Source organism: Diceros bicornis, chromosome 19, assembly GCF_020826845.1.
Source record: "Diceros bicornis minor isolate mBicDic1 chromosome 19, mDicBic1.mat.cur, whole genome shotgun sequence".
Lineage (NCBI taxonomy): Eukaryota > Metazoa > Chordata > Mammalia > Perissodactyla > Rhinocerotidae > Diceros > Diceros bicornis.
Window position 1 is genome coordinate 47858154 of NC_080758.1, and position 14343 is coordinate 47872496.

The 14343-nt window shown below is 38.9% G+C and overlaps 1 protein-coding gene across 4 annotated transcripts in view; it reads left to right on the forward strand.

Annotated features, from left to right (window-relative positions):
• The window catches only part of XRN2 (5'-3' exoribonuclease 2), a 79625-nt gene extending 68252 nt beyond the window's left edge, over positions 1-11373 (forward strand). For all 4 annotated transcript variants that reach the window (XM_058563328.1, XM_058563331.1, XM_058563330.1 and 1 more), the window contains 3 exons: positions 3085-3148; positions 8168-8306; positions 11196-11373. In XM_058563328.1, coding sequence (XP_058419311.1) covers positions 3085-3148; positions 8168-8306; positions 11196-11261 — 269 coding nt within the window. In that variant the 3' untranslated portion in view covers positions 11262-11373. The remainder of the gene's footprint in view (positions 1-3084; positions 3149-8167; positions 8307-11195) is intronic.
• Positions 11374-14343: the final 2970 nt, after the last annotated feature.

The window sequence follows — 14343 nt, forward strand, 5'->3', positions numbered from 1 at the left end:
ATTAGTGCAATCAGTAAACATGGACTCGTTTCTGTGATTGCCATGCTGATTAGGTAAATTGTCACTTGAGGAGCTATTGGCGAAGCCTTGGTTTATGTGGCCTTAGAGGCCTAGAAAAGGGATAAGTTTTTAAAGACCAAAAGAAAAAATTAACTGTCATTTTTCCTCTCTCACCTGTAGCTTTCTGAGTGCAATTCACTATCTCAGAACTTTTTTTTCCCTCTCAAATGGATCTTCTGTTAGAGCCATACAAATGAATGGTAATGTTTGTTTTACCTTCCACTTCATTACTTATCAGCCAGGAAATATTTCTGTTTTATGAATACTTAAGGGCTGTATATATTGTTCATAGCCACATTAAGAGATTTGTTTAAAAGTAGCCTTGAAGTTTTTCTTTGATCCTTCTTATTTTTCTTATTTGGATTGAAAGCAAGAGATGTTTTAAAAATTGTGTGACAGAATTTTTAAATATTAGAAAATTTGCTTAGATTTTAACAAAAAACTATAGATTTTGCATGTGCTGGCGTTTATTTATGTGAAAAAAATTGTTCTGGAGGAGAGAAATAGTAAAAGCAAAATAGAGCGGGAAGCACCTGGTATACCAAAAGTGATGGAACAGGAGCTTTTACCATTTGTCTAGGCACTTATGGGTGTGTCCATAGACTACTGAGAAGGGATCCCCCCTCCACAAAAAGCATTTATGCTCAATGAACTTGACATTCACTTCTACTTAGAAATATTGGTGTGCTTAATCTAACATGTAGCATAAATTTGAATCTAATGAATACGTATTCCTGATAGTGATGACTTTCCTTCCCTTTGTACTGTTTCTAGGAGAAAATATACAAGCTTTTTTTCTGCCTTTATTTTCCATAAAATATTAGGATAGCATTTCTGAAGGCTTTTCTTAATGTAGATGTGTCTTTTTACTCTCTTCATTCAATTTTAAATTATTAGGGATCCTGTGTGGAAGCCTCTGTCAGTGCCATGGAGAGTACGTATTCTGTGATGATACCATATATAAAAAGATACCGTGGAGCCAGAATCACAAAATTAAGTCTTCATGATTTACCAAGGGGCATGTGTCCAGGGTCACCACAGTGATTCTGGGACATGTGAAGCACAGAGCTGGACGAGGGTCAGAGTGAAATGCACTGTATTTCTTTTGGCTTTTGTTATATTAGCTAATTTTGTATATGTGAGACACTAAAATAAAATACTCTGGCAACATTTTAACCAGTTCTCAGTAAACTCATTTTTGTACGATATCTGAATAGACCAGGGACTCCAAGTTTAACAAAGCAGTGATCAGAAAAAGTGGCCCAAACACTGATTTTACTTTTAGTAGCTTGCTTTCTCATAAATGGTATCATTGAAAATCTTTTATGTGTTGAGGTAAGTATATCTTACGTTTTTCCATAGAAATAAACCACACAGATGAAATGATTGCTGTTTTTGTAAGAATTTTGTGGTTTTACCTCTTGATTATGATTTTCTTATAGTGTATAGTCTGTAGTAGTAATTCTGAAGTTATTCTGGGCCTAGTCTAGGGGTCCTTCCTGCCCTGTTTTCTGTGGATTGTGTGGCAATTAGCTTGCTGAGTTTCCATTTAGGTTTTGAATATCTAATGACCACAGTGAAACCTCCTCAGCATTGTTCCTCAGTTTGACTACTACTAGTTTGGTTTTGAGAGATAAAAAAGGCACTTAATTCAAATTGGCTAGAGGTACCACCTTTCTTTAAATTCAGAATGGGATTCTGTGTGGAAGTAATGGTAGTGAGGGCTTCCTTGCTCCTTTCTGAGAGAAGCATCTTGTGGCCTTGGCTGCTGGAAACTCCTTGTGCTGACCGTGGACCAAGGGGCAGCAGGCTATGGCCACTCTTCACAGCTGCTCCCCCAGGGGTAGCTTGTCCATTTAGAAAACTTTCTTCAGTCTGTCATTGTCAGCCATGTTGAGATGGGAGGAAGTCCAGAGTGGAAGTAGCTGGTTTTTCGATGCTGGAATCATTGTGAGCAGCCAGAATCTTTACTTGTACCATGTTTTCCTTTTCGGAGGCTTTTTAAAGCACAATGCTACTTTTCTTTCTTTTAAGTCTACCCACATTGCATTTTTTTGGTTCCTAACCAGAGATAAGCTTTCATTTCTTCTTTCCTTTAAGAAAGTAATTTTGAAAAGCGTGTTTCTAGTTTGTGTTTCCATTAAACTGTGAGCCTGAATACATTATGGTGAGCCTTGTTGTCCTTGGGTCTCGGGAGTCTGGAGGAGGTTACTTCCTCACACAGTGAGCTCATTAGACAGCTCCTGCAGCCAGCTGTTTTAATTAGGTCACACGCAGACCCTGCTGAAGGGTGGCCAAGGTGACTGTGAGGCTGGAGACCAGAGTGGTGCTTGGTTGATAGCGGCCTGCTGAGCTGTGGAGCGCCCCAGCTGACCGGTGTTGTGGGGTGTTCCTTGTATCCCGTTTGTGTGGAGGAGCAGCAGCCGTTTAATTGTGTCTTGTGAGATGTTGCTAGTTCAGCTTTGTGTTACAGGAGAAGTTTTGACTAGTAGAAAACAATAGAAAAGTGGTGGTTCCTGTATCACCATGTCTTTCTGGCCTGTGTTAGAGAGATGCTGTACTCTCCACTTGATGTAATAATAGCTAGGTAAGTCAAGGTTCCTTTCCAGTTTACACGTTTAGGGGGGATATTTTGGAATTTCTAAGTTACTGTTCATTCAGTTTGTATTTATGGAAAAAAACCTAAATGCCTTCCTTTCGTACAGCATTTAAAATGTAAATGTGAAAAATATATGTACCTTTACGTACACATGCACGCATACATAGCGAGTGAGAGAAATGTATAAGTTTAATGAGCAAGGTTTCTAAAGCTATGTTTTGTTATCAAAGGAAAAATAAAATTTACTGACCCTGATGGTTTCATATCGTTTTACATTTTCATTGTGTATAATTATGGTAATTTATTTGGTTTATAGTCTATCTCAGAATTTTTTCAAGAATTTTTTATTATAAAATATGTGGGTAGCTTAATATGTGATTACTTTTAAAAATCTTCTGTTTAACCCTTCCCTATTTATTTTCCAGATATGAGGCCCCAGGATTCCTGGCGAGGTCCTCCTCCCCTTTTCCAGCCGCAAAGATTTGACAGGTAATATTAAAGCAAACATGACTTTTAAATATTTTTCCACATCAACATTTTGAGGTTTGGGCTTTCTCCATGGTTTGAAATATACCTTCCTCCCTCTAAACAGTTTCTCTTGTGCCCGTCCTCTAGGAAAATAGATGGTTAACACGTTGAAGTAAAAGATTGATGTTTATATACTTTCCTACTTTTCTTGGTTCTTGGCCTGTATTTTATTAAGAATAAAATACAGGTGCCCTGAAAAATGCAACACAGAGAACTTAAAATTGTATTAGGTTTTGGTCAGGCTAAACAAATTTCTTTTTAGAAGAGTTGTGCAGCTTAATGAGGCATAACTAATGGTGTTCCACTTTTATCATTTCTGTGCCGGCAACGCAGCATTAGTACAGACCAACCATTGATTCTTGCTACAAACCTCTTGAAGTCCTAATCAGCTTCTTTGGTACAACTTCTTCAGAGCTGACAAGCCTATTGTAGGGCAGTGTCACTGTAGGTCAGTAGTTATTAGTTGCCTCTGAAAACAGTTTCAACTGCTTAAGACTGAACTGAATTAAACGCAGAAGGGACTCAGAAGAGGATTATGGGATCTGCAGTCTAATAAGTACCACGGACTAGGAAGAATGTGACATGGTTTAATAACAAGGGATGTTTGACATGTGTTCTTTCATTGATAAGTTGTGTGCTCCTAAGTCAGGTGGTCTCTACATGACAAGACAGCTAGGCATATTATGAATAGTTGTATTAACATCTGTAGAATAATTTTTTTAAGGACAGCTTTAAAATCCATCATTTCATACTGGTTTTGCCAGCATCAGTAAATGCTAAAACGAATTAAGCCTCATCATAGTAAGGCTTCCTTCTTTGCCTTCCCAGTTCTAATCTGTTTTGTTCTCCCCTCCTCTACCGTTTTAGCAGTCTAATCTCTTCACATCTGAAATGCATCAAGTGTTAAGAACAGGGTTATAAATGCGGTTCCCCCTTTAAGAAAACTCCTTCTTTAGAGACTCCAAAACTTCATTATTTTCTTGAAGAACATAAAGGAAATCATGTTATTCAATTGTTTATTAATAGTATCAACTACTTACTATAAGCTACATTTTAAATTTAAGATGACTGATCATGCCTATATTTATGTTTTGTTTTCAATATAAGCACTCAGAGCACACTGTGTGTACTACTTTAACATCCTCAGGGTAGCACCATTTTCAAACAAATGAGTAAGGGGTAAATTTTTTCTAAATTACATATATTATCACATTAGAACTATCTCACTCTAAATAACTGTCTTTCTGCATTACATTTGTCAAGTTTGATTTTAAGACTTGGTTTCCCCATTTTGTTGCTTACTTCTTTCCCATATTATTAATAGTCACTAATATTTATCATCTGCTTATGAAATGTCAGCACTGTGGTAACATGCTTTTAGAAATAAGGACTTCATTTATTCCCCCTAGCAATCCTTTGAAGTTGATGTTGTTATTTTTATAGATGAGGAAACTGAGGCACACAGAAGTCCAGTAGCTTACCTAAGGTCTCTTTTTCGTGCCATTCTTCACTAAGAAACTTTTCACTCCAAGAAAACTCATCAGAGTACTTACTCTGAGCATGATATTACAGTAAAGCCATAGGAGCTTCAAAGGAACTAAGGATTCCACTTCTGAGGCATTCTTTCTTCAGTCCCAACAGCTTTCTTTCCCTGTACACAGAAGTTTTCCTAAGATCATCACCATTGTCCTAATATCCACTGTTTTTTTTGTTCTTCTGCCCTAGCCAAGTACTAGTATTATCCTGACTGACTTTGTGAACCCAGCAGGTTAAGGACAGGTTTTCTAGGGACATTTTTGATTTAGTTCTGGTCAGAAGCTTAAAATCATGCCTTAAAGCAAAAGTTAAATGTGAGCATAATAGAATTGTCTCTTTTGTCTTAAGTCGTGGTCATTTAAGAAATATACCATTTATTCATAAAGAAAACAAAGTTTGAATTCAACCATCCTAAACTTCTCCATTCACCTATTAGCAAATACTGTATATCACTCATTTCTGTAGCGCTTGTCAGTCTAACCATTCTGACCTTACAAGACATAGAGGAGAAAATGTGAACTCATAGTCACTTTGGCTTTGCTGAGATGTCACAGCTAGTAAGTAGTAGAATTCTTACTAGAACCAGGCTTTACTGATCCTTAGTTCAATACTTTTCCACTATGCTATTTTGAGGGTTTGGTTGAAAACCCTATTAGAAAAGAAAATTTTGATATACCTTTTTCCCTAAACTACACTGCTTCTTCAATTATTTCCTACTATGAGATATTATTTAAAATCCATATATTTATTTCATTTAAAAATGTAACAGTTGGGTCTGGCCCGGTGGTTTAGTGGTTAAGTTCGCGTGCTCCACTTCGGCGGCCCAGGGTTTGCAGGTTCGAATCCTGGGCGCAGACCGACGCACCGCTCATCAGGCTGTGCTGTGGCGGCATCCCGCATACAAAATAGAGGAAGATGAGCACAGATGTTAGCTCAGGGCCAATCTTCCTCAGCAAAAAGAGCAAGATTGACAACAGATGTTAGGCCAGGGCCAGTCTTCCTCACCAAAAATTATATATATATATTATATATTTAACAGGAACACATCCACCTTGTCTCCCCACACAAAGACAACCTAGTGTTAGTAGTGTTAATGTTAAGCAGAGATATCCCGCATGTGAGTTCTTTTCATCACTGAGTTCTGCACCATTGTCTGTGTTCTTCTTGCCAGTGGAGGCTTTTCTTTTCTGACCATATCCAAGGTGGCCATTTAGTTTTTAACTTATGAGTGTTAAGCTCAGTTAGTCATGGAAATTCTTTAAAAACTCTGATTTGCCATATGTATAAATTAAAAATATCCAAATTAGTAGCAGTTACTTCACATTGCTAGCTATTTTCCAAAACAGTAATTTAGAGACTTAAGAATGTTGTTGCCATCCACGATGCCAGTACTTCAGACACGCTGTCTCAGGCGATAGCTACTAAGTTTAAAAAGTGAAAATGTGTATCAAACTCAGCCTTCCATTCCGGATTTAAAATGTATTTTCCAAGGCAAATTTCAGTTTGTAAGTATTTGCAAATTAATATAATTAGTATAGAAATATGATAAACTTGTGGAAAATAAAAGGCCTTTCTGCCAGTAAAAAGCAAAAGAGGGTGATACATGTCTTTCTTCTTTTCTTCTTTCTGTTTAATTTTAATTAAATTATTTTTATAAAAATTATCTTTGTCAAAAACATTTTAAGTAATCATTTCAAACAAAAAGGAGAACATTGTGTTTTTAAACTGTGGCTTTGTTCCTAACCTGTTTTTAGAACATAAAATAATGTAACGTTGCATTTTATAATATATATTATCCATACCAGCAGATTTTCCTGAAACTCAGCTGAGTGAGTTTTATCATTGTAAAACTGAAAAGAAAAATTGATCACAGTTAATACAGTGTGTGAGTTGCATTTTTGGTATATGTTTTGCATTAATGGCCCAGTTTTGATGAGCCTCCTTGGTCACAGTGCAAACCTTAACCCCTTACTCCTACAGGAACCAGAAGAGACCATTCCTGTCTCTGCATGGACCTGTTCTTGCTAACCAGATGAAGCATTCTTGCTAAAATGTATTTGTATTAATAATGAACTTGAAAAATAATTAAAAGCCCTGAATATATACATATTCTTTCTGATATAGATTTATTTTTTATTTTGATTCAGTTACAGCAAATTATGTTATTAGAGATTTAGTTTCACTCCTATGAAGAATGGCATTGGCCTTTCTAGAGTTCTTCAGAGAGCTGTTCTTCAAGTCACCACACAAAAATAATCATCTCCGGTGTTTTAAAAAAAAAAAAAAAAGAAATAGGCAAGCTCCAAGTAAAGGGAGGAGAGTGGGAGTTAGAAAGGATGGATTCAGGCATGAATAGCTGTCAGAAGAATGCATTACTCAATGAGCCCAACTTTGGGCTTTTTTCCCTAAGACCTAGGAAGTGAAATTTGTATGCTGATATGGTTATAGCTAATACTAGCTAGTCAGTGCTTTAGCAAATTTAAAGTTAAAATATACTGGAGAATTTTGCTTCTGTTTCTTTGTAGTGACTATTCTATAAAATGAAAGTTGAGGAAAATGCCTCAAGGAGAGAGTTAAGTCTTAAATGGCGATTGCCTTTAGAAGGTATATCTTTGCTACTTTGTTTATGTGACAGTTTGAAATTAAGTTATGATTTAATACATCATACCTGTTGCTTTGTATCTGCAAAGTTAAAATAGGCCCTTGAAGACAATTAAAACATTTCTTTTGACTAGTAATCTGGGCCAGCAAACTGGGTTATAATAGCTGTTGAATCTGTGTTCCCATGTAAACTGTACACCAAATGCCAGTCAGCCCATGCCAATTAGTGCTCATGTTGCTAGGTCACCGTGGTCAATTGAAAGCTACATCAATAGAACTTGAAAAGGTTTCCTCCTGATCGGACCTTCTGACATATTGAGCAGAATAATGGATGGGAAAAAACAGCCAAGTCCCCTATCCTAGATTCAAAATACTCAGCAGTAAGAATTCATTTGCAACCTGCAATTAACTAGAAAGAATGAACTCCAAGAACAAGTCTGGACTTTTTTTTTTAAAATAAAGCCTCATTCTCCTGTCTTACACATGTTTACTCTTTGGATAGCATCTTAAATGTAGCCAGCTTGGTGATCTTGGGTTCAAATCTTTAAGTGAACAAAAAGGAAATTTCACAATTGAAAATGAATAAAATGTTTTTTTTTAAGTCAGATCTTTCTGATTCAGTTGAGTTTTAATGCCCTTGTTAATAAATGCTGATACCTCATGAAACATGTTAGACTACACTGAGTCTGAGGGACATAAAGGCCACTCTGATACTGCATGTCCCATAGGACAGATCCAGGCAAATTGGATTGTCCTAAAATTTGAAGATGATAGCTGCCAGTTTTAGAATTTTGGCTATATAATAGGCTTGGCTTCTAATGCAAACATGATACTTTTCCACAGAGGCGTTGGGGCTGAACCTCTGCTGCCATGGAACCGGATGCTCCAAACCCAAAACGCAGCCTTCCAGCCAAACCAGTACCAGATGCTAGCTGGACCCGGAGGGTATCCACCCAGACGCGATGATCGTGGAGGGAGACAGGTGATACAAAGTGGGCTGTGGGATGAAAAGCATACTGCTTACTTTGTACTTAGCCATGCCTCTTGGGACTCCATATTTTCTTAAAAACATTTCTGGATAAGATATTGATAGAGTACCTCAGCTGGACTTTGGTCCCTCATTAAAAATGTATATAGGGTGAATGTCTGCCTCACTAGATAGCTTATACCTTGAAGGTGCTGAAGAATTTCCAATCCAAAAGCTTTTTTAATCATAGCAGTCAGTGATATTTAGCACAAGTATAGTTGGCCACCAAAATACATTTTTTATCCTTTAAAGATACTGCTTTTTGTTTTAGTAGAAACTAGATCTCTCATAATAGATGATAATTTTATAGAAGCTGAAAGTAAGAATCTGTCCTTTCAGTTGTTATCTTTATTCATGTAGAAGTCTCCTGTCTTGATTAATCTGATATCCTTTCTCATGAAAAGAAATCTCACCTTCATAATTTTCCACATATTTTTCTACTAAATTTAATAGCTATACATTGAATCAGTATAATAATTCCTAGACAGATTTAGTAGATGTAAGCTTCATTTCCTTCTCTTTATAGCATCCAGTTTTAGCAATGTTTAAGAGAGAAGTCTGTTTGTCCCCCAGCCATTTGACACCCTGGCCAGTATTTACATGCTCTTTAATCAAATCCTTGCCAAAGAGCAAGATCAGAATGCTGCAGTTTATAGTGTGTGTGGTGTTCATGGAGTATGGCACCTGCAGTGATGTGAAGTGGTTTTTAAATTGCTTATCTGGGGGCCGGCCCCGTGGCTTAGCGGTTAAGTGTGCGCGCTCCGCTACTGGCGGCCCGGGTTCGGATCCCGGGCGCGCACCGTCACACCGCTTCTCCGGCCATGCTGAGGCCGCGTCCCACACACAGCAACTAGAAGGATGTGCAACTGTGACGTACAACTATCTACTGGGGCTTTGGGGGAAAAAAAAAGGAGGAGGATTGGCAATGGATGTTAGCTCAGAGCCGGTCTTCCTCAGCAAAAAGAGGAGGATTAGCATGACTGTTAGCTCAGGGCTGATCTTCCTCACAAAAAAATAAATAAATAAAAGGTAAATGAATTGCTTACCTGCTGTTGCCTACAGGCTTTCTGCAGTGCTTTAAATCGTAATTTTCTAACTCAGTTTCTTGCCATTTGTCCCTTTGTGTAAGACCTCTCTCTGACAGCTAGGAAAAATCTTTTTTTACACTTTTTTTGTGAAATTCTTACAAGCCTCTGATCACTTTACAAGAAAATAATCATCTTAATTATCTTTGTGTGTGTGTGTGTGTGTGTGTGTGTGTGTGTGTGCGCGCGCGCGCGCGCTAAAGATTAGCCCTGAGCTAGCATCTGTCGCCAATCCTCCTCTTTTTGCTGAGGAAGACTGGCCCTGGGCTAACATCTGTGCCCATCTTTCTCTTCTTTATATGGGACGCCGCCACAGCATGGCTTGACAAGCGGTGCGTCGGTGCGCACCCCGGATCCCAACCCCAGGCTGCCGCAGCGGAGCACGCGTACTTAACTGCGCCACTGAGCTGGCCCTTAATTGTCTTTTGAGAGAATTTTATTACAGTTGATTAAAATCAGTTCATATAATTTTACTTTGAATACTATCAGCCCAAAACCTCTAAAACTAGTATCAGTAGATGGAGACTGTTTATGCTACTAGAGTCAAGATGATACTAGACAATCTAAATAATGAATATTTTTGAAATGAAGGCATACTTATAACTAGAAGAAACCTTGGAGAATGTTTAGTCCGATCACCTCATTTTCTAAGTCAAAAACTGAAACCCTAAAACGCCTGCAATCTGGCAGCAGAGCTGGGGACTGGCTGCCCTGTACTTCTGATCCCAGTTCATCATCTTTCCTGCCTCCTTCAGAGGAGGAGATCTTCCCTTTAAAGGAACTGTCTGCTATTACAGTAGGTAAAATTCTGAATCACTTAGAAGATATAAACCAATTGGTAAATTTATAATTCTCTTAGGACCTTTTGGAAATACATTTTTTTCCTCAATCTCTTTTCCACTGAGATACTTTTTATTAAATCACAGTTTTTGAAGCACTATTAAATTGTAGAAGTTCATTGTTAAGAACAATATAATTATGATGTCACTATATTTTTAGTGAAGTTTGTATGACTAAACAAAGCCTTTAGCCTACATTGTGCCCTTGAAGGTCTACACATATACATATTATAATTTAATGCTCTGAGTGACAACATGGGGGGATGTGGTCCATTTCAGAATCCTGGAGGCCTAGAAAGGGAATTGTGATGGAAGATGTGTCACATTTATCTTATGTTGTACAGAAATGTTACTTGCAAGCATACCAGGGTAGGTTATGAATGTCACCAGTAATTGATTATGTAATAACCTAATGTGTTACTTAATGCTTTACTATTTATAGCTAAACAAAAATCTCGAAAATTAATAGTTCATTAGGCCTTAACTAACTTAGCAAGCTCTTTCCTTGGTTAAGCAAAGTGCCTTTCCTAGTGTAGTATGTCTAAAAATGATGTGGGTACCTTACCAAAACGTGTTTTGAATTACTGCTAGGACTGGTAGGGAAGATTGAGAACCACTAGTGTTTTACACAAAACACCTAACTACAGTTCATTTGTGTGCATTTTGAGAAATTTCTTAAGTGCCTGTTAACGTTTGTTTGGTTAGTTTTCAGTGATAGCATTTGTGCTAGAGTCCAACTTTGCAGCAAGCTTTTGTATAAAGCTGTGGACCAAAAGCACCCATTTATGGAAACCTTCCACGTGATATATCTTTAAGACATTCAGCTTCTTTATGGTGTGTTTTTCCATAGAGATGTAAAATTAATTTCTTTGCAGAGGTGTTAATCCATAAAATAAACTCTTTCTTTTGCTTATTTTCAGGGATATCCCAGAGAAGGAAGGAAATACCCTTTGCCACCACCTTCAGGAAGATACAGTTGGAATTAGGCTTTTGTAAAAGCTTTCCCAAATCCTTTCATCATTCTACAATTTTATGCTATTTGTGGAAAGATTTCTTCCTCAAATAGTAGTTTTTAATAAAACTACAGTACTTTGTGTATTTCTTTTAACTGTGTATATTTCTACTAATCTGATCTCACTGTTTTATGTTGCTTTCCAAAGATGTGTTGCATAATACAGTGGATCTGAATTTATTATTGCTTGTAAAACACATTTGATGGAATAGGGATACTGGTTTTTCATTATGGTTAAAAATAAAACCAGCTGTGGATTTCAAAACACAGTGTATTCTAGATCATCTAAGATCCATGCTGATTTTTAATGCACAAGAATTAGGTATGAACTCTTGAGCTGGAACCCTCAGCCAACTAGAGTATATATTGTTCAGTATTTCTTTGGAAACATTTCATTAATGTACTTATAGAAATTTCTGGACTTTGGTAAAAAAAAAAAAAAAGAAAAGAAAAAAAAAACCTCTGGTCTCTTGTGTTCTTATTCTTTTACAGTATTTCAGCTTTGAAAATCTTGGCCAAGCATTTTTTTAATGAATTTTTCAGAAAATGATTCATTTCTACAATGTGATGTCAAAAGAAAATCAATGAAGAAGTAGATTTTAAGAGGATATGGTCAATAAGACAACCCGGCCAACCCATATATGTCTGTCAGCTACTGATTTGGCTAACAATAACATCTTTGCGAGAATAAATTATTTACATTTTACAAATTTCATATAGACTTCTGCTCTAGTTTTAAAGGACCTGTTTTAAATATTTCAGAAAAGTTGAAAAGTTGAATTTGTAGCTTATTAGTCTATGCTCCTTAGCATATTTTTTGCATTATTTCATAATAGATTTAATTTGTACTTATTTTTTCTCTTGCTACTAAGCACACTATAATTCCTTCAGTTTATGCTTGGAGTTTACACACCACACTTCCATGTGGGTTTTCATTTGCCACAACAGATTTAGACACCATATCAAGAGTCTTGCTGCTTTGTTTCCATTTTTCTGCTCTAGCCTAAGATTGTAAAATAAGGTTTCTCTTTGAACTTCTGATTTAGGACATTGTTTTAATATTCAGTTAAGGCACACTTGTTAATCTTAGCCTATGTGGAAAAAATCCCACCTTAACCTTGAATAGAAAGGTATTTTGAAGCTATTGAGGTCATTGCTGGTGATAGGTGAATAGAGCAGGGTCCTTTATTGTTGAGACCAAGAGTCTCTCCACTGGTAATTAACACAACCATTACATATCACGTTCACAATGCATTAAAGTGGTAATCATGCCTTCTGTTAAATTTCTCTAATTTATATTCCAAATATTAAAATGTACAGCCACCTAAATCAAGGATTGCATATACCATAGGAGCCCATATAAATGTATCACTGTAGCTTCCTAGGTACCCGAAACCCAGACTTCTACAGAACCTGTGTTTTCTCAGGTCTTCAGTTTTGGTTTAGTTCAGTTTTGTTGGAAGCTATCACGAGTAAAGTAATTGAGTTTTTCACTTGACTTTTTCACAGTTAAATGTAACTGTTCAAAACAAATTAAATTTGAAAATGAATGTTTAAAGTGTTGTTTTGAAGACGTCTAAGCAAAGAGCCTGATGGAAACATGAGGGCTGGATTCCCTCTTAACAGGTGCTGTGCTGGAAGGACATCTGCCAGCTCGTGGGACCCTCACTTCACCCCTGCTTCTTTCTCCTTATTCTTCCTCCATCTCTCCAACTTGTCCCCACGTTTGACTCTTAAAGAAAAATGCCCTGTTATTTCAACAAGTCAACGCTTTTTAGAACTTTGAAATGTTTAAAGCTATAAATATCCCCTCCATATTCGGATGTAAGAGTGAAGTCAACGGGCCAATTTTAAATAATTGTACCGCATTATATTGTCTTTAGGGCAGTTTTTTAGGGGCTCATATTAAAGATTCTTAAAAATCTTAGAACCTGGAAACAGCCTGATTTTATTGTGGCTCTAAGAGCCCTTAATGAGCAGTTGTCTTCCTTTGAAAGATCAAATACAGCAATGCACGTTAAAGTACAAGGCCATCTACAAACTAGTATTAGCTTCCTGTTGAGCGTTAGGAAGGCAAATTAAGTGTAATGACCGATAGGTTAACTTTCGTGTGACGACTCGAGACGTCGGGGCAGGCCGGGTGGGGCTGGGGGTCCTGAGCTCGCGTTTCCGTGGGGCGCGCTGGACGTCGGGCGCGCCTCCACCGCGTCCAGGGCCCCGGGGAGCGGCCGCTCCGCAGCCGGGGCGGGACGGTGGCGGCCCGGAAGCCGCGGGCCTGGCGCGGCGGGGACAGACCGCCTGCTCCTCAGAGTCGGGTCCTAGGCCCGCGGGCCGGTCGCCCCCCGGGCGGGGTCGGAAGCGCTGGGCCCCGGGCTCCCGCTCCTCGCGGCGCTCGCTGCCCGGCCCGCCCGACGGCCCCGCGTCCGGCCGCAGACCCCGCTGCACGCCGGCCCGGGAGCTCCGCGACTGCCGGCGTCGGGCAGGCTGGGCGCGGGAAAGCTCAGACCGCCGACCGGCACGGTGGTTGCGCGTCACGGCCGCCGCCAGGCCCAAAGCGGAGCACCACCCCTCGCTTCCCCGGATGCGGCGCTGCAGCTTCTCGACCTGCCCGGTTTCACCGTCGCGACTTCCTGCACGAACGCAGACAGCTAACCTGTAAGGAGACAGGAGAAATGGTCGTCTTTTCGAGACTGCTGTCCTAAGTCTGAACGTAACCGCATGTAGCTATGCTTAGAAATCTAAACGTTAGACATTCTCCGAAGAGCCAGCTGAGAGTCCCCGTCCCAGACGGCAGAGTGCCTGTCAAGCTTCGTCCCGCGGTCGGACGCCTCTTCCTGCCGCCCCAGAGGGTCCTGGAGCTGAGGTCCCCCAGACTGTTCCTGGCAATCGACTGCTCTACTACTTCCAACCAGGAAGAAAGTCTGCACACTAACAAAGAACAAACGGCCCATTCTCGATGGGTTTCTCCTTCACTCAGGGTGAAGTTGAACACTGTTGCTTGTTTCCCGATACCGTATTTATGAAATGAGGGCCAAGAGACAACATGCTTTAGTTTT